The sequence below is a fragment of the Rhinolophus sinicus genome, chromosome 9 (assembly GCF_057876585.1).
Source record: "Rhinolophus sinicus isolate RSI-liver-muscle chromosome 9, RSI-T2T, whole genome shotgun sequence".
Classification (NCBI taxonomy): Eukaryota; Metazoa; Chordata; class Mammalia; order Chiroptera; family Rhinolophidae; genus Rhinolophus; species Rhinolophus sinicus.
In genome coordinates, this window is record NC_142509.1 from 29,382,484 (window position 1) to 29,404,121 (window position 21,638).

The 21,638-nt window shown below is 36.4% G+C and overlaps 1 protein-coding gene across 2 annotated transcripts in view; it reads left to right on the plus strand.

Moving 5' to 3' along the window:
• The window catches only part of TAOK3 (TAO kinase 3), a 149,864-nt gene that overhangs the window by 92,743 nt on the left and 35,483 nt on the right, over window positions 1–21,638 (plus strand). The window contains exons 10-13 of one of the 2 annotated variants that reach the window (XM_074320998.2): window positions 3,548–3,641; window positions 4,662–4,743; window positions 11,199–11,366; window positions 13,962–14,168. In XM_074320998.2, the coding sequence (XP_074177099.1) occupies window positions 3,548–3,641; window positions 4,662–4,743; window positions 11,199–11,366; window positions 13,962–14,168 (551 nt within the window). The remainder of the gene's footprint in view (window positions 1–3,547; window positions 3,642–4,661; window positions 4,744–11,198; window positions 11,367–13,961; window positions 14,169–21,638) is intronic. The other variant, XM_088800982.1, reaches the window with a different exon arrangement.

The following is a 21,638-nucleotide window of genomic DNA, read 5'->3' on the forward strand; positions in this document are numbered from 1 at the left end:
GGCACTAAAGCAGCCACAGACACTACCTTAACGGCTGGGTGTGGCTGTGTTCCAATAAAACTTTACTGAAACGGGCTGCTGGCTGAGTTTGGCCCACTGTTTGCCAAACCTTGCTCTATAGTATATTCTGGATTAGCTGTGAGCCCTGTCACCATGACTCAGAGGATTTATGTACTGCATCTGGCAAAGAACTTGAACACGTGTGAGACCATCTGAAAGTAATATTTAGCGAAAGCTTCCCAGACCATAGAGCTGTGCTGTGTTTGGAATACCTTTAGTCACGTGCTTCCCTATACTAGAGCTCTTCTACCATTGCGTGACCGGCTATCTTGTCTTGTTCACAGACAGGGTGCCCACAGCTTGGTTGCACTCCCCATTCCTGCTTGAGATCTGAGCGACCGCCCATCTTGTCCCTGTTGAGCTGGGTTTTGTTGTTTTTGTTCTTTCATCCTCCTCTTTCTAAACTTTGATTTTCTTCTTTCTTTAGTCCCACTTCCCTGCTGTTTCTCTGGAACAATTCAGTGTTCTTCTGAGCAGCTTGAATTTTATACTTTTTGCCAGTGAGTGAAAGGGTTCCTATCTTTCTGCTAGTGAATGAAGCCATCACTTAGTATCTGACATAAGCCCCATGACCTCGTCTCGTCTCAGTCACTTTGTGACTTCATGTTGCACAAAGATTCTTGGCTGACAAAGTTTCTTTTTGCCTTCGTTTGCTTTACTTTCATTTATTTATTTTTATAGGTTATTTTGGCCACTAAAAAGAAATACCAGCTGCTGCGCACAGCACTGGAAATACAAAGATGAATACAATAGCCATGGCCCCTGCCCTCAGGAAGTCTAGCAAAGAGGACACACATTAAATAAAGGATTACACAAATAATTAATTTTGGTCGTCATAGGTGGTAGAAAGGAAAAATGTAATTTGCGATGACAAAAATCTAGTGGGGGACCTAGTCTGAGGAAGTGGTTATAAGCATAATAAGCCTTGAGTAAGTATTTATTAAATTAGTGTAGAAATGAAATTATATTTAAGATAAAACCTGAGAGGTTGGCAAGAATTCACCAGATAAAGTTGAGGGAACAAAAGTGAGAGGGGAGTCCAGACAGAGAAAGCAGCATGTGTGAAAGGCTCTGAGCTTGGTTCTTTCAGTGAAGCAGACACGAAAAGGGTCAAGGGGAGGAGGTTGCTTCTCGGAATGAGGTGCTGGAGCAGGCCAGGGTTAGGTTGGGAAAGGCCAGTAGGCTGCTGCGTTTGAGGATCTGGACTTTGTCCTAAGAAGGATGGGAAGCCCTTGATGGTTACACAATGCGTTTCTAGTTCCCCATGGCTTTGAAGTTGTCAGAAGGCCCAGCTCTAGAAACTTTCTAGAGTCTACTTCCTGAAAAATAAAACCAACCTGAACCACTTATTTCTCTTCTACATTAGAAACAGATACAAATCGATTTGTCCGAACTGCAGCTTTCAAACTTCCACTTGTTAGCTGTTTATGTCCCCATAATACTGGTAGTTATTTGGTGAGTATAAAGTAGGCTGGTGAGAGATTAATAAATATTTGCAGAATTGTAGACACAGTTCAAAGGTATCAGAGATCATTTAGTCAAGCCTAGAAGAGGCTCCGCTAACGTATCACAGATGAGTAAGTGTAGTTGCCTTCTGCCTGAGTGCTGCCAGTGATTTAAAGTTCACTGCTCTCAACATTGTTCATTGGGGTTAGGGCAGTGGGTGTTGATTTGGACCACTCTAGCTTTTCAGAAGTTCTTCCTCCCATGAGTAAAAATGTCTCCCCCATCACTTCTGTCCTTAGTATTTATTCTGTTTCTTAGAATTTCATAGAATAAAATTCACCATTTTCAAAGTGGTTAATAGAAGAATCTTTACTTAAAAATTGAGATGCTCTGGTGAAAACAGAGGTCAGATTATGAATTACAAACTGGGACTATATGAAGAATCCATTAGGATGAGAATGAGATAGTGATTTATCGCCTATGACACACAACTAATAAATAGCATAAAATTAACTGTATTCAGAACTAAAATGTTGTTTCTTTCCTTTGGTCAACAAGTGGAGCACTTAATATGTGAATAACATCTTGTTACACATTCTCTGGAATAGATAAAAGAATAAGAGTATTTGGGTTATAAGATCTTGCTCTTAGAGCTTATGACTTTCTTTGAAAGGACAGATTTATATATTCATGTAAATGCAGTAGGTGTAAGGACATGCTAAATGAGCAGTAAAGTAAAAGAGAGCTTTACAAATTCCAAAGAAGAGATCATGGTAGACTGGGATGGAGTCAATTAAGGAATACTTGATACACTGAGTTTCTCTTTAGAATGGGATGGACCAATCCTTTTTATTATTTATCCTCCCTCCCATTTTCACTCTACCTCCACCCATACCAGTTCTCTAGCTTGGATGAGCCTTCAGTGTTTATTAAAGTAAATTATTTTGTCTCCCGTACTCTGTTAGTGATGTTTAAGATGTTCCATTCCATAACAAGCTTTTTCATTCCACTTTTCTGTGCTGTCTGAATTATTCCAATGAATACACATTTTTTAATTAAAACACATATACACCAAGATGTCAACATAAGATGATCCAAACCTAAAGAAAATTTTTTTAAGTGTTTATTTGAGCCAAACAGAGGACATGCTTGGAGCAAGATCTGAATGGACTGAGAAAAACGTCCGAAGAATGGCAGTTTGGCATTTCTTTTTATACATTTAGAATCAAAGAAGAAAACATAAGGATGGTTACATGAAATCTACTGGTGCTAGATTAAGGAGGCGAGAGAAGGCAAAGCAGGGAAATCTCTGGAATTGGATAAAAAGCAAAATGGAGAGACACATACTTCTTTTACATTCGTGGATACAGGATGATTAGCATTTAACATTTACAGTAAATAAAGATGGCATGGGGACAACAGATAACAATGACAAATTTTGGTGAACCTGCTCCTGTGAGGGTAGTTAAGCCTCCAAGGGGTCTGGAAAAGAAGATTCCTCTGGCATTTCAAAGATATGTTAACCTAGGTGCACAAGCACAATGGACAGGGCTGACTTAAAGCAAAGAAAAAAGACGCTAAGGCCTGGGGCGTGACTACCCACCATGACCTGCCCGCTTAGGAATTTATGATCAGAGCATCACGTGTGGTTAGTTTTGGTCAGTGAGCTTTTCAGGCCTGCCAGGTATCCCCCGATGAGCGTGTCAGGTTTTCTGCATAGCCCCTTTTTCGTTCACAATGTTCCTACCTATTGTGAGAAGATAGACAAAGGCTAGCCTTTTGAAGACATATGAAAAAGATGAGAAATTTTTCTTTTACTCTCTTGAAATGGGTCTGTTAGGAGCTTTGTCAGTGTATAGTAAGGTGACCAGCAGCTTCTTCTGAATGGCTATCCTGGGCCAACCTTAGAGGTTAAAATACGTGGATTATGTGGCATGACAGTAACGAGCTGTTGAGTTAGCAGCAAAGCTTTGCATATAGTTCCTTATTTAACTGCTGATTTCTTTCAAGAACTGCTTTATTGTGTTTCTTCTTCTTTCAGCGGAACGGAAGCCACCCCTTTTCAACATGAATGCAATGAGTGCCTTATATCACATTGCCCAGAATGACTCTCCAACGTTACAGTCTAATGAATGGTAAGACTCTGCTATCATTTCAAATCTCTTAAGTAAATCGCCGTATGTATTTGGACTTGCATTAAATTTCGTTTTAAATATCTGACCTGGAAAGCATTTATTTCTTCATTGTGGGTTATGAAAGGTGATGTTGGCATTAACGGCCACACACACACACACACACACACACACACACATTTTGATTTCTGCCCTCTCTATGGCTTGTACTGTGTTCTTCATGTGTGTAGTAACTGAAATTCTACAGGGAACACGCTCTGCTACCTTCCTAACAACTCTGGTCTCTAAAGTCATGACAGTCTTGTGTTGATCATCTCAGCTCTTACCACATCTAAGCAGAGAAGACATCAACCCTCGTTGATGTCATTATTTTTGCAGGTATCAATGTGTTGTTTTTTTTTTACTCTGTTTCTATTTAAATGTTTTGAGACAGAACATGTACTATCTATTCAAAAGATGTAATGTTCCTTGCTGAACATTATGATATTTTGATAACTATTTGGGCCACAACAGTTATAGAAAAGGGGCAATGTTAAAGAAAGTGGACAAAATGGAATTTTCGAGACAGGAAGTATTTTTATCCAGGAAGCATATTCCTAGGTTCTCTGACTTTTATGCTTCAAATTTTAGTACCGGTTATAGGTTGTGGTTGATGGAAGAGTCACCCACGCGTCATGAAGAATATAGGCATGAGAGTTATTGTCTTTGGAGAGAAAAATGTATACAAAACTATTATTTGTAAATATAGTATTTTCACTTTGTGATGTGTATTACAATTTGACGTTGCTTATATATGATATGTTTATGTGTTGACTAACTTGAAGTGTCCACATTCATTAGCCAAACAAATTAATTTTAGATACCATAAATTTGAAAATCGTCCAGCTCTCCTGATAGTCCAAAAATATTTTAATAAAAATCTCCAAAACTGTAAAATTTTCCCTTGAATGAAAATTATTTTATGTAATTCCTGTGTTCTACAGACCCTGATTTTATTTTCTTTTGATGTATTTGTACATACAGGACAGACTCTTTTAGGAGATTTGTTGATTACTGCTTGCAGAAAATACCTCAGGAAAGGCCAACGTCAGCGGAACTATTACGGGTAATTTTTCAAATTTATATTTGAGGAGGGGGGTTTAAAGTCATGTTGTAGTGGAATATAGTAAATCATTCCTGTGGCAGCTAATCATGACAAACTGGATTAGAACGTGCTGCGAGGTCATTTATCCAAGATAGTAGCTAGGCATAGAACTAGCAAGATTATAGCAATGTATATGCTATATATTCCTTGTGGATCATTTTTTTCTCTGCTTTTTTCTTGTTTTTTTGCCCCACCCCTGTTTTTGACTTATGACAAAGACTATTTCTCCTTGCTCTGATCATCATTGTGATGTCCCAATGGCTAATATCTGCATGAAATTTAATACAGTGTTTTCAGGACAGAGCCTGCCAATGGTTCAAATGACAGCTCTGAGATTTTCACTTAGGTTGTTGCCAAATCATCAGGCAATGAGGATATATGATAACTATATAAAGCAGACATTTACACAGCATTACATCACACATATTGGTGTTAAGAGTATCATGTTACGGCATTCATTTGACTTAAACATCTCATTTTTGAGCATCTCTTTTCATGTAACAACTTATTGTAGACTTTATATATAGCCGACGTGTTCCATCCATATCAGTCAAATATGTGGGAATCTCTTACAATATAAATATCTTTTCTTGGGCACAAAATAGTCCAGATTTCTTCAACCTTTTTCTCTATGTATATTTTTCAACTCTTTGTTTAATTTAAGAAAAACTCAGAAGGATTGCATTGACTAAATTTGTGAAGCTTAAAAATACCAGCTATCTTTATAATTAAAGAGTACTTTGGCTCGGTCACTATTCTATATGGCTTAGCAAACAGCTCCACATTTCTAGAGGGAAACGTGGCAACCAGAACAAACACCAGGTAATACAAGGTAAAGTAACATCTTTATTACTTTGAAGTAGGCAAACATTTTTTTTAAAGGACACAAAAAACATTACCATAAAGGGAAAAAGATAAATTTGGGCTGTATTAAAATTAAGGGAGGGGGACGACTTCAAGATACTACAAGGATTGAAAGATGACTTTTAGGGCAGTAGACAACAGAATGATATAAAAAGCAAGTGGGCAGAAATAAAGAAAGACATAAAAGAGAAAAATCAAAACATGAATGATTAAAATCAAAAGTAACAAACGAATATAACAAACCAGTCCTTCTAGGGTATTTCCAATGGTAGATAGACTTAGGGAAATAAAACAAAATTAAATGCAAAATAAAAAATTCTAAAGATGATTATAGAGAAGATGATATATATGAAAAACAAAGGAGCGATATATGCCAACCTATTGTTTCTGAAGATGAATGCAAAACACACAGAACAGGAATATTTAAAGATATACCTGAAGAAAACTTTTTGGAAATAAACATTTGGAATTTGATTTGATTTGATTTGATTTAGGCTTTATTTAATTGGGTGGGCCAAATCAAATGATCCCACCATTTATTCAACAAATATCTACTGAATGTCTGCTTGTGTGCTGAGCACTGTTTTAAGCACTAAAAGTAATATAATAGTACACACAAAAAGGATAGTTCCTGAACTCATGGAACCTACATTCTAATGAAGGAGTATAAAAACAAACAAATAAAATACCTGATAATATTTCAGGTGATGGTAAATTCTTTACAGAAAAATCAAGCACAGCTACACACACAGTTAAAAAGTGACAGGAGCTACTGTTTTAGATGAGGAGTTAGGGAAGGCCTTTCTAGGAAGGTGACATTTAAGCAGAGCCCTGGGGAGAGAGACCATAAAACTGATCTTCAGTAATCAACAAATCATATTTTGATGAATTTCTGAATTCTAAGAATAAAGGAAGTTTCATACAAATAGACTGAAAAAAATATTTTGGTGTGAAAAAACCAATTGGCTTCAGATTTAGCACTTCAGGAACACTCAAAGCCAGAAAGCAATAGAACAATGTTTACAGAGTTCTCAGGAAACAAAAATGTAAGCCAATGATTTGTGACCCAGCTAAGATGCCCTTCAGTTATAAAGACGGATGACATTTTCAAGCCTCACAACTTTAGGCAACTTTATTTTCTTAAAAGGGAAAAAAAAAATCACTCAGTAGCAAAATCCAATCTAGAGATGAAACAAAAAAGAGAGAAAGAAAAAGAGAAAGAGAGAGGGAGGGAAGAAGGAAGAAAGAATGAATTAGAAGAGAAGCTGGTAAAAGGACTGGTGGTGAATACTGAAGTCAGACTGGCAAAAAACAAATTTTTTTATTATTTATTTTGCATGGGTAAAGAGACTACATTCTTCATTTTGAATAAGTAATACAAATTTCAGATGGTGAAAATACAGTGGAAGGTAGAGTGTGAGAAGTAAAACTCCTTTATCATTCTAGGTCCCTCTCTAGAGTTAGCAACCACTGTCACCAATTTTGTGCATGTCCTTCTAGAGATAAGTTTTGCATGTGGAAGTAATTTCTTTTTAGTTTTTGCACCAGTGATAAAAACTATAAACACCTTTACCTTGATTTTTTAACTTTATAGTGTGTTTTGGGTATTGTTCTGTATACTACATATGGATCTACCTCATTCTTTTTAATGGCTCCATAATATTCTCAGAATGACAATAACCTTTTTAACCAACTCATTTATGGTGTTTGTAATCTTTTGCTATTACAAACTGCGCTGCAGTAAATATCCATATCCATGTGTCATTTTGAACCTGTATACAGATATCTACAGAATAGATTCCTAGAGGTAGAATTGGTAATCAGAGTATGTGGATTTTAAATTTAAACAGATATTGCCAAATTGTCCTCCAAAGACGTTGTACCAATTTATACTAACAAAGTATGAGTACCAAACTTTGCTAGTCAGATGAGTGAGAAACTTTTTTTCACGGTAGTTTTAATTTGTGTTTCTTATTGTGAGGCTGAGCATCTTTCATATGTTGAAAAGCCATTTCTATTTCCTTTTCTGTGAACACGCTATGATCTTTGCTCATTTGTCTGTTGGGTTGCTGGGTTTCTTTCCTTATTAATTGTAGTAGATCTTGCAAATATTTTTTTTTATTCATATTTCTCTGTGGACATTCTTTATTCTGGATTTTTTGGGAAGGTTATGCAGAAATTTAGCATAAGGAATTCAATTTTTTTCTTTCCCCCGTTAGCTATCTAGTTGTTCCTAAATATTTTTAAATAATCTGTTTTTTTCTTCACATTTTCTTCCTGACGTTAAAATGTCCCCTTCGCATTGAATCCATTAAATATAGAACTAAGGTAAAATCACTGATATGGTTAAAGAGCAGAATGTAAATGTTATAAACATTGACCATGTAAAAACAACAATGTGACTAGAAAAAACTAGAGATAGGAAAGAAATATAAGTGTGCTAATTTTCTTATTTTTCAGAGTAGATGGTTAGTAATAGTTCGTAAAATACATTGTTTTTTTAAAACACAAAAATAACTCCAGTCTCTTAAAGCTTTACATAATCTTTTTTTTACCCCCTTTACTTTAGAGAATCTTTTAGGAACTACTAATTCTTGGTGAAGAAATTATAACTACAGTTAAGCGATTATTTTATAACTTCAGTCTCTTCTAATTCTGTTAAATTTAAGTATACCTTAATTTAATAGATTAATGTTAAAATTAGCGTGTCTAATAAGATTCTCATGTAAAATTATTTCTAGATATTCATCATTCTGAGAGAAAGAGAATGTCTGCAATGATATTCCATAATTTAATGATATTTACATCTTTTGGGTGATTTTATTTTATGCCTTTTTCTGTATTATTTGGATGTTTAAAGTAAACCTATTTCCAAGAACAGTCAAATCATTCTTTTAAAAGGATCGGAGAACCTTTTATTGTAGGAGTTCAGAGAACAGAAGATGGGGTTGTAGGCAGAGAGAACATGAGCAAAAGCATGCTCAATTTTGAACCTGTATACAGATATCTAAAGAATAGATTCCTAGAGGTAGAACTGGTAATCAGAGTATGTGGATTTTAAATTTAAACAGATATTGCCAAATTGTCCTCCAAAGACGTTGTACCAATTTATACTAACAAAGTATGTTAATATAAATTATGATATTCCATAATTTAATATTTACATCTTTTGGGTGATTTTATTTTATGCCTATTTTATGTGTTAGTGAAACACATGGCATGAGGCAAGAATTATCTAGAATACACTATGCATCGGTTGGGAAGGAGGAGTAAGCATGACTAGATTTGAGCCTAGCAATACAGGCAGGAATCTGTACAGGCTGTAGAAGACCTGGTAACAGTGAGATGGTTTTAAGATACTGAGTATATCAGTTTTAAAAGGCTAAAACAGGTAAGGGTTTGATTATTTCATGCAGTTAGAAGTCCGGTACACTGGGAAAGGAGGTGTTATAAGCAGTCCGGAGCTATAAGCAGCTCTAAGTGTGGTCACTGATTCAAGCTCCTTCTGTCTTCCTGCTTTACCATGCTTAGCATGTTGCTTTAATCTTGGTCACAAAATGGCTCCTGCATCTCCAGGACTCAAGTCTTCATTCCAGGCAGGAAAAAGGAGGAAGGGCAAAAGGCAAACTGCCCTCTCTTCCTATGCCTCACCTTTTTGTTCTAGAAAACAAAGCCTTCCCCAGGGACTTCTGCCTATAGCTCATTGGCCAGACCTCAGTCACATTGTTATCTGTAACTGCAAAGAAGGCTGGAGTTCAACCCTTTTATTTTCTCATGCTTACATTAAGGAAAGCAAGGAAAAGAGGTTGGAATGGGGGGGAGATGAGACACAGTATCTGTCACAATGAATGACATGCTCAAATCTATGTTTTAGAAAGATAATGGGCTACCAGAAAACAAACCCCAAAATAAAGAAACCTGGGTTGTAGCCCTAACTCTTCCACTATTTAGCTGTGTAATTCACTTCACCTCTCTGAGCCTAAGTTCCTCACCTTGAAAATAAAAGAATTTGTAAGAGTGATTCCTGCTCTAAAATTCAGGAATCCTAAAATTATAGCTTGAAGTTTACTAAAAACCGATTTGTTCTTGTATAATTGCAAGCACTAGAGTAGCAAAATAATTTCCCTTCTCCCTTTCGTGCTCATCTTGAAATATGCAGGCTACACTTATTTCCGGGAATGGTGCTGCATCTTCAGAAAGGACTCTGCAGAGGAAGAGATATTTTATAAAAGCAGGAGCAAAACCCACAACATCCCTGACGGCAGAGTCAGGGTGAAGAACCACAAGACATGTAGATTTTTTTTTCTTTTTCTCACAATGGTTCTGTTCCTCTTTATATCTGTTTTACTTAACAAAGAAATTAAATCCATTCCATCATCTAAGGCTTACCGCATTATATCTCATTTTCCCAATATCTTCAAATTATAATTTCACTTAAGTGAATTTTCCACATAATTGAACCTTTTCATTTAAAAAAAAACCAAAACTTTATCCTCCTACTTTGGATCATTTTCTGTGGTGATCTTGTCAAAATATGTGATGTGCTTCCCCTGCCTTCTAAAGAAAGTACAACGAACATAATTTCACTTCTTAATAGCTCAGAAACAGTAGTGTTTAGTGAACTCTTGGAGTATAAAAGGAATATATGAGGGGCGCTTGCCCCTTTACAAAATAGCCAACAAACGTTTGTTCATTTTTATTTGGTTGGTTGGTCTGTGTGTTCATCATGGAATTTCTTTTTCTTCTGTCAGGCCGTCAGAGAACTTTCAAAGTATACTTCTTTTTACAACAAATAACCCTACCTCTAATAGTTCTTAATCCTTTTTCTCCCACTTTTATGCCCTCTTTTGAACCTGCTATAGGCTGAAAACCAGGAAACTGGAATATGAGTTAAAGATCATTGATCATATTGAAAGCAGGGGTCATTTATACCAAGAAAAGTTTATGGATTCAGGGGCAGTTCTTTTCACCCCTCCGAGGCCCTTTTTCCTTATTTCTGGTGGTACAAGTCTGTAAAGAGAGGATGAAGTTGCCAAATTCTGAAGAAGCTGAACAGCTGTCATATTTTCAAGCATACACTATATACTCATATGACCACAGAAACAGAAAACAAAACATACGCAAGTCTGTTTTTAAAAGGGTAGAATAGGGTGGGGAGGCGGATTGAGACAGGTTATAACAAGAATATGCTATACTTCTGCATGGCTTTTGCTTGTTATATAATTTCATATTTGAAAGTTATAAGCCACTCAGCTACTCTTCAAAGTTCTAGTCATTGTTATTACTTGTATGATAAAGTAAAACTCAAGAATTCTCATGTAAACGCTAGGACAGTCCACAAAAATGGGGCTTGAAAAAAGAGAAAAGCATATAGTTATCTTGTTATGAGTTTCATATAATAGCAGAGGCTACATGAAATGAAAATCATATCTTGTTATTTCTACAAAATCCATAGAACTGTTTTATGTCCATTTACTCCTATATCTACATCTTGCACCTAAAAATATGTTTTCTCATGATCAGTTTTTGTTATTTTCTCTTGCCTCAATTAGCATGACTTTGTTCGACGAGACCGGCCACTACGTGTCCTAATTGACCTCATCCAGAGGACAAAAGATGCTGTTCGGGAACTAGATAACCTACAGTACCGAAAAATGAAAAAAATCCTTTTCCAAGAGACGCGAAATGGACCCCTGAATGAGTCACAGGAGGACGAAGAAGTAGGTGCAATTTATTTTAGCCGGCACTTAGAGAGTGCCTACTATGTGAAAAAGTTCTGGACTGGGCACTATAAAAGACACTTTTGGGGATAAAAATGTAATTGATGCTCTGTGCCTTAAGAGACGCACAGAATTGCCAGAGAAACATTCATAAAATAATTTTTGTAAAACAAAATATGAGAAAAGCTATAAAGTGACATCACTATGCAGGGGCCCATGGTGGGGAGAAGATGTGTCTGCTGGTGGGGATTAGTGAAGGTTGTCTGGCGGTCATGATGTGTATGACTTTTGGCAGGAGGGCTTAGGGCATTTTAGACTCAGGAAAGTGCTGTACTTTAGAATGTTTAGCCTAGCAACAGAATGTAAGGTGGATTCAAATGGGCGACGTTCTGGATAATAGTCCATGCAAGAGATAAGAAGGGCAGTTTCAATGGGAACACAGGAAAACAGAACACTTTTGAGAAACACTGTAGAGGCAGACTTGATATTACAATGCTTCTCATTGAAAGTGACAATGACAGAGGAGGAAGACTTTAAGGTGACTAAACATTTGAGCCTGAGTAACTAGAGTCTGTCAGTGCTAAGAACAGAGAAAGAACCAAGGAGAGAAAGAGTAAGTTTAGGATGATTTCAGTTTGGTGCCTATGGAGTTTGAGGTCCTGGCATCTTATGCTACAGACATAGTATTACAGATGGAGTTTTCCAAGGAGAGATGACTTCCTGGTTTTTCATTCAAATGCCTTAGGAAGGATTGGTTGATGTAAGCGTAATGGCAATCGGGATACCTGAACAGTGATGGCTAGCAGCTGGTTGGGAAAAAAATTCCAGAACATAGGAAAGAGGTCTGAGTAAAGGGTAGTTAGTTGGGAGTTAAGAGCACTTAAATGATCGTGAAACAAAGAGTTGAATGTAGAATGAAAAGAGGGCCCGTGCCATGTAAGAAAAGGGAAATAAAGGCACTGCCCGCAAGGAAGGAGCAGCCAGTTCCATCAGATGCCACAGAGAGGTCAAGTTAGACAAGGGCCAGAAGAAAATGTTAACTGGGTTTTACAAGTAGGGCATTCTCAATGACCTTAGTAAATGCAGTTTTACAGCAATAGTTAGGATGAATAGTAAGATTACTGTGGGTTGTAAAATAAATGGGAAGTGACAAAATAGAGACAGCAAAAGTTGGTTATTTTAAGATTCATAAATCTGGCTAAGAAGGAAAGGTGGCAAAGGGCAGTATGTAGAGAGGTGTATAAAAATGGGGCAGGCCTCTTCATATTGATATGCAGAGGGAAAGGGGCCAGGACACAGGTACTGAAGACAGAGGTTAAAGAAGTAGGATCTCAGGAAGTGCATAGGACAGAGCAAGAGTATTAGAGCATGGCTTAGCTTATCTAAACGAGATAAAAAGGAGGAAAGGAATGATGAATTTTATTTTAGCTTTTTAATATAAAAGAAAATTATTTTATCAATAATTATAAAAGTGAAATTCAGAAAGCTGAATTGAACTGTAAAATCTCTTGGTTGCATATATATAAATGATCCCCGTTAATTGGGAAAATAAATCTATTAAAAATATAACGTATTGGGGTGGCCAGTTAGCTCAGTTGGTTAGAGCCTGGTGCTAATAACACCAGGGTTGCCAGTTCGATCCCCGCATGGGCCACTGTGAGCTGCGCTCTCCTTAAAATAAATAAATGAATGAATGAATGAATGAATGAATGAATGAATGAATGAATAGTATTATCCACCATTTTAAATTACCGCAATTACCTATGCCAGTGATTCCTTATATTGCTAAGTAACAGTTCTTTAAAGTTATGTATGTACATATGCTTCTTTGAAAATAGGGTTTATTTGCAACTAAGTTGCTTTAATTGTATTATTGTATTGTTTAATCTTACATCAGAAGATATCCCACCGTGATGGATAAATTATATATTCTGATTATTTTACCACTTCTCAAATAGTAGTCTTTAGACTAGTAGTGATGAATACCAGTATTATTTAACAGATACACTTAATAAGATTACAGAGGTAAGCATGATAGAATTGCTTGAGGGAGGCAGAATTTAATTACCTATCCAGGACAGTAAAATTAATATCCCTGCTTAGATATGAAGTTACTCAATAACGATTGTATATTGCTTGTCAAATCTCTGAAAACTCTTTCACTCTGTTTTAGTTTCAAGTGACCACTGCCGTATTTGCAAATATCCTAGAGGTCACCTACCTAGTTGCCTGCAGTCTTCCCCTAGCTCCTCAGTGTTCCTGAAGGTGTCTTACAAAGCTGGCCTCATTCTGCTTACTGAATAGCAGCACAATATGATAGTTGCATATGACAGGGGAAAGCCCTGGGATAGAAGCATTTGGAGCCTTATGACTCATGTCCAGAATGGCCCCTGGGGAAGACACAGAAGTAAATTTGAGTTGTCTGAAAATGATGGGGGAGTAGCGGAGCCACTACATAAAAAGTTTATCTTTGCAGATTTGGCAGAAAAGCAACTTGGCCCTGTAAAATTGAGTGTGTTTAATAGCTTAGTCAATGGATTGGCGCTTTATCTCCAGTCATTTTTTTTTTTTAACCTGAGTGCCCCATTTTTATAGGACAGTGAACATGGAACCAACCTGAGTAGGGAAATGGACAGCCTGGGCAGCAACCATTCCATCCCCAGCGTGTCTGTGAGCACAGGCAGCCAGAGCAGCAGTGTGAATAGCATGCAGGAGGTCATGGACGAGAGCAGCTCCGAACTTGTCATGATGCATGATGACGAAAGCACAGTAAATCCCACTTCCTCTGTTGTACACAAGAAGGTAGGTTTCACGGTCCCCTGCAGAGCCCTAGTTTCTCCATCGTAGTGAAGCCAGCTTGGGTCACTTAGCATCCAGATAGAGGCGTTACCTTTTACAACAGAAACGTGGGACTAAACCCAGCACTAAATAGTTCTCTTACGGCAAAAAGGTAATGAAGGACTGTGCAAGCTATATCTGTGCCTATTTCTTCATCTTCCTCTCTTGTTATTCTGATGTCTACGACCGTCAGTAAATAAAATATTTTAAATCCATAAATTTCCAAGTCAAAGAAACCAATAAATCCCTCTCTAAACCAATAACATTAAGACTGTAGACCTTGGGGCGGCCAGTTAGCTCAGTTGGTTAGAGCACAATTCTCATAACACCAGGGTTGCCAGTTCGATCCCTGCATGGGCCAGAGTGAGCTGTTCCCTCCACAACTAGATGGAAACAACTACTTGACTTGGAGCTGATGGATCCTGGAAAAACAAATAAATAAAATGAAATAAAATATTTTTTTAAAATGGAAGTAATTTAAATACCCAATAAGAGAGGATCAGTTAACTAAGATTTGGGACTCTGCAAACATTAAAAGGCAAGTGTTCAAAGTACATTTAGCAGTTTGTGAAAATGCACATGATTAATGTTAAGTGAGCATCTGGACTTAAAAAAAAAAAAAGACTGTAGACCTTAAAAGCTTCCTGAGTCAAACCCCTTGGGTGTGCCCTCTTAGAAGTGTGCTCTTTCAGAGTTATGTTTCTTAATGTATATTCCTAACGTACTATTTGTTTTAGAAACACTTTCTACTCTTTTCTGTTGTTTCTTGGATTTATTGTTTATAGTTCTTCTAAGACTAGATCTCTCAGCTTAAATATTCTGACTTTTGAATGAATGATTCTGTTTTTTTATTTATTTTTACTTTACTTTTCCAATTGAAGATCCTCATTTTATACAAGCCTATCATGGTTAATAAGTTAAAATACTTTATAGGAAAAAAAATTTTAAGCTTCTTTCAAAGCAATTTCTTTAAGGTGAGTGTTTCACAGAATTATCAATAATTCTTTGGAGGAATTCCCAAGTGTTTTGACTGACCTTCGGTAAGAAATCCATAGTATGGAATTATAGAAAAAAATCCCTTATAATTTTTTTTCCTTATTAGGTATATCTGAGGTGTGTATATACTTATTTTAATAAATGGTAGCGATCACATTCTAATTCCAGTGAGAGAGCATGTTTAAGAATTATTTTCACTTAGACTTCTATTGGTTGTGCATTTTTCTTGGGAGGAAAAGAAAATTGAACAGGTAAGGATGAAGGGCAGGAGAAAATATATTGGTCCCTGGTTGTGAGTAGTGGAGGGATACACATTTATTTTTCTGAACTGGTTAACTTACTCATTTATTCAACTAATACTGGTGGAGACCTCTACTGTGTGCCAGGAACTGTGGGTACAAAGGATATAAAACAGACATGATGCTTTCTTGGAACTTATTATCTGTAGGGGAGATTAGGCAAGTAATCATACTAGTAACTGTATCATATAATTATGAAACTTGTTCCAGGTAAAAGGAGGATTTAATCTAGCAGGGAGAAGTGCAAAGCCTACCGAATGAAGTGACATTTAAACTAAAACTTTAAAGACAAGTGGAAGTTAGCTAACTTGGGGTGAGAGATGGGGGTGAGTCAGAAAGCAACAAGTGCAAAGTACCTGAGACAAACTTTGCATGTTTAAAGAAGAGGGGAAAGGTCAGAGGTCAGAGCATGGTGAGCCATGTGGAGAGTCAATTGAGACCAGAGAGACAGCAAGGACCCAGGTTATCAGAAAGCCATGGAAGCATTTTGAGGAAAGGAGTGATACCAGACAGATGCAGAAATCTGCTAAGAGTTCAGCATTGCCAGCTGGTCTTCTTTGAACACAGGCTAGTGATCATATATTTGAAGGGTAGAAAAGAAGGTTTTGCTAGGTTCTCTTTTTAGAAGTTGCTATCATGGATCTGACATCTGGCTCTTTCCTTTCTAATCCCTTTGGGGCTCGATGGGTATAGAGAGCAAAACGAGAAATTCTGTTGGATCTTTTTACTCCAGTACCTCTTAAATGGGCACCCAGAATTAGAAGAAAGATACTACTCGTATAATCAACAAGAAAGAAGATCCTGGTCTCACACTCATTGTGGGGTTTAATTTTAATTTTTGTGTGCTGGAATAGAACTTTCTTGTGGTAATATGTGACTTTCAATATTTTTTTCTCCCTGGTATAATCACTTAAGAAGAATAGGTGTTAATTTATATTTTGAAATAGAAGGTAGTTGCATTTGGTCCACAAGAAATGTTTGCCAGGAAGAATTTAAGTTACATAATGTATTTCTTTTTTATTACGAGATATATAGAGGATATGTGATGGGAGAAAATTGAAAAATTTTTTCAAATAAAACTTTGAATGAGTTAACTTTAAAATATAAGCAGGCTAATCAAAAGACACTATCAAATGAAAAGGCAACCCACAGAATGGGAGAAAATATTTGTAAATCATATTTGTACCACTAATATTTTGCATATGTAATATTTGCATATCTAATAAGGGATTAATATCTACATTATATAGATAACTCCTAAAACTCAACAACCAAAAAACAAACAACCCAAATCAAATATGAGCAAAGGACTTGATTAGACGTTTCTCCAAAGAAGATATACAAATAACCAATAAGCACATGAAAAGATGCTCAACATCATTAATCATTGGGGAAATGCAAATCAAAACATGAAGTGAGATACCACCTCACACCCAGTAGGATGTGTACTATCAAACAAAACAACAAAACACAGAAAACAATAAGTGCTGACAAGGATGTGGGAAAATTAGAACCCTTGTACATTGTTGGTAGGAATGTAAAATGATACAGCTGCTGAATGTAAAAAAAACAGTACGGCAGTTCCTAAAAAAATTAAAAATAGAATTACCATATGATCCAGCAATTCCATTTCTGGGTATACTCGTACACCCAAAAGAATTAAAAACAGGGTCTCAAAGAAATACTTGTACACCCATCTTCATTATAGCATTATTCACAGTAACTAAAATGTGGAAGCAACCCAAGTGTCCATCAATGGATGAATGGATAAGCAAAATGTATATACATACAATGGAATATTATTTAGCTTTAAAAGGGAAGGGAATTCTGACATATGCTACAGCATGGGTAAACCATGAGGACATTTTGCTAAATGAAATATTCTAGTCACAAAATGATAAGTACTGTATGATTACATTATATAAAGTACTTAGAGTAGTCAGAATCATATAGACAGGAAGTAGAATGGTGGTAGAAATGGAGAGTTGTTTAATGGGTGTAGAGTTTCGGTTTTACAAGATGAAAAGAGTTATGAGCTGGATGGTGGTAATGGTTGCACAACATTATAAATATATTTAATAGCACTGAACTGTACACTAAAAAATGGTTAATATGTGAAAATTCCTTTAAAGTGCCAATACTATGTGACTAAAAATATATTTATCCCGAGGAATATTATCATGAAATTTCAAAACATTGTGGAAAAGATGTACTTGCTGAAAGAATAAAAAAACAAAGTAAAAAATAAAAAAAATTAAAAAATAAAATGGTTAATATGGTAAATTTATATGTATTTTACCACAATAAAAAAAGAAAAAAATATAAGCAGGCTATAAAAATAGAATATATTATATATGAAAATGTAATGTTAAATATGATATACCTGCATTTAAAAATATATCATCTTTATTCAGGTAGTTTATATTTGTTGATTTTCTTGAATTCCTAAAAGTCTTATTCACTTGAGAGCGTGAATAGAATAGGATCTCAAACTCTCAATAGAAATTTTTTTATAATGGACTCTAGGAATGAGGATACTAGTTCATGGTTCTGTCTGCCGCTCTTAGTTTTATTTTACTTTGGACAAGTCACAAACCTCTCCGAGCCTTAGTTACTCCATCTGTAAAATTAGGAGTTATTCTGTATGATTTCAGAGATGCTTTCCAACTCTAAAATTCTGTGCTTCTATTCCTGTAATCTTTAAAGAAGCAAATCAAGCCATTTGATAAAGAGGTGCTTCAGGAGCAGGCTTCATCCACACCTCACCCAGGACAGGGTCTGCTCTTCTCTCTTACGTTATGTATTTGGATTCCACTTAAAATTTCACTTGCAAAAGGATTTGTTTTGGGGATTTTTTCCCCTAAAAGCCACTACCCTGATCAGTCCCTTCTTCTCCATGCAGATGGGACAGTAAGTACAATATATTACATGTAGGTACAGGTAACATTTATATTGCAGGTTGGATTCTCCAGGAAGCAGAGCTGACATTGTTTAGCATGGCAGTGTTTTGTTTGTTTGTTTGTTTGTTTGTTTGTTTAAGGAGTTTCCTTTGAGATGAATACCATGGAAGAGAAGAGAAGGAAACAGCATTGGTCAGAGGGCAAAGCTGAACTGAGATGTAGGCCCAGTGGCAGCCTCAACCAAACCCCAGGGAGCTATGGAGCTAAACTGGCCCTTTAGAGTTGGGCCAGAATGGCCAGGCCTTGATACCCCCACCCAGATCAGTCACTGAATGCGAGCAACCTGGGATGGGTATGAACTTGGGCAAGGGCCAGGCTGCCATCTGCAGCTGAGGCAGACCCTGCAAGAGCTGACAGCCAAAGACTGCCAGCAGCATGTCCTTCCTTAAAAGGGGGAGCTGGGTGCCTTTCTGAGTCTGTCGTCATTTGTAACCACAAAGATTATTTTTGAAAGAAACCAATCAATACGGTTATACAAAACATTTACCAGTTTTGCATGGATTCAGGTCCAGAATCTTAGAAAAGCCTGTATATCACTAAATTGTCATATTCTAAACAATGTTCTACCTATTATCTCATTATCCTATTTTATTTTATTTTTTATACTTGTCACTATCTAAAAGTACATTATGTATTAACTTGTTTATTATTTTACGAGTAGAATGTATATTTCATTAGGGCAAAGACTATGGCCGCCTTGTTCTGCACTGTATCTCAACGCCTGTAACGTGCCTGGCGTGACACACTCAGGAAATAATCATGGAATGAATGAATGAACAACAACAACAACATGACAAAACACGGGGAATGAATTAATTACCAGATATTAAACATCATGCCATGTTGATTCATTGAACATAGTGGATTAAAAGGGTTAAATAATTTTAGGTATCATCTTTATGGTTGGAAAGACTTCAATGAAGCTTTCCTCCAATAATAACCCTCTAAACAATAAAAAAATTCTTAATAAATATCAACATGTAAGAATAAGGGAGGGGAATTTTTTTTGTCCCATAGATTGTTACAATCAAGCAGACATCCCCTGAAATAGTCAAATCATGCATATGAAACATTACCATTTTATATAGGAAGTAAACTTAATTTTAAAGGCCACGTGTAACTAGTAAGAGCGTGACTTGCAATGAACTGCTCTGCATCCAGGATAAAGATGCCCTGATTTTAGCAGAACAGATCAATCACCAATCAAGCCCCCAAAATATAAAGTGGGCCACTGACAAATGTCCTTTGACATCAGAATTTCAGGTTACTTTTATCTCTCCAGTCTTTGCCTCGACTCTGGTCTCTGCTGGGCCCGGAAGGGATCGTAATCTAATCTTCCTTTTAAACAAGAATGCTTTACTAAGTCTAAAAGTATATTCTGACAAAAATAAACTTTAAGCACTTATTTATTTCCCCCTTGCTAGTGTTGCCACACTGCTTTTTCCAATAACAAGAATCTCACCATCTCTCTGGACTGGTGGTTCCTCGAGGACCTCTCTCTTCACCTACCACCGAGCACAGAGTCAGTCACGTAGGAAGCACTCAATAAATGTTTTGTGAACTTTTATAGGAAACAACGCTGCACCCCTATTGTTGATTATTTATTCACAAATGATTCCAGTGCAAACTTTTAACCCAGATTAGTTTTTGGCTGTCACCAAGCCTGCTTCTGCGCCTCCACCCTCCTCTTTTAACATTATTGGCTAGATAGCAGTACAAACAGATCTTAATGTCCTCCTAAACAACAGTCTGTTTTCTTAATTTGTCAACTAAAAGGTATATTTATTTTGTTAAAGGATAAAATTCGTTATCTTTGCCTGCTGCTGCCTTCTATTAATATAGATCCTTAGACTTTAATATATTAAAAGTATTAGTCCATTAATTTGTTACGTATCCCTAAAGAACTCTAGTCATCGTGGCCCCCTTTTAGAGATTATTTTTAAAAAATCATTCTGTCCTAACTCCTAAAGCTTTACTTGGCCCTTCCTCTTAGTCAATTTCTTTTCTTCTTTTAAAAAAGAACAGCTCTCACCATTTCCGTGGGAGAAAAAAAAAGACGTCCTTGAGGGGACAGGAAGTTCTAGTTTAATTTTCACTTGCTTCAGTGGCCATTCCGATTATTTTTGCTGAAGAGCAGGGCCGGTGTTTTGACTCTTCAACTCACATTTGGCAAAGTAAAAGTAAGTGAACATATGAAGGTAATGTTTCTTAACCAGAGCAGCCATATAAACCACTACTCTGTAGTAACATCTTTATCCTCAGGATCCTGCTAGTCACTTTTCCTCCCTAACAGCGATCCTTCCAGGTTAAGGTATCCTTTTTCATCTTCTCCCCTTCCTGTAGCCCTCGCTTTTGCTAGCTACACCTGTGTGGGCAATAATTTAGTAATTCCGAAATAAACAAAACAAAAGAGAGACGATGGGTTTGCTGATCCTTTCTCCACAGCATGAGTAGTATTGGAATCTATTAAAAGATTTTTCATCACCAGATAAAAACCATTTTTAGATTCCCTTCTCCCCACCACCCTTACCCCAAAGTCAAGGTGTGCTCCTGTGTGTGTGTATGTGTGTCACTATTTTACAACTTCCTTAGAGTACGGAGTGGCAGGTGTTTGTGAAATACAGATTTGAATTCTGATAAATAATATAAGGGAAAATGTCATTTCCCCAGCATGTCAGACCTATATTCTTGAGCTTATTTATTTAGCAAACATTTACTGACTGCCTACTAAGTATCAAGCACTATGCTAGGTGCTGGAGTGACTGAGATTTTTCAAACCACATTTACTCTGCCTTCAAAAAGCCTATAATCTCATGCACAGACAGGCAAGTATGATTAATGTGATAAAGATATATCCAAAACTTGACAAAACCTAGATGAATGATTTCCACGGTTAATTTCAAGTTAAGCTAGAAACTCCGAACAAGTGACTACACCGTAAGTCTTCATTTTAGAAGCATAACTATTCAGACACTTAAGGAAAAACTTCTAAATAATTATACATTGTCCAATGTATAAAAGTAAAGTTTGTGCCTCGTACTTCACATATTTCACTATAGTTTTTAAAATTTCAATTCTTACTAAAGATTTTGAACAAACGTTGTGACAGCTTTTTTTTTTAATCTGCAGAAGTTTTATTTTTTATGATGAAAGTGTTAAAAATAAATTTACCAGGTTAA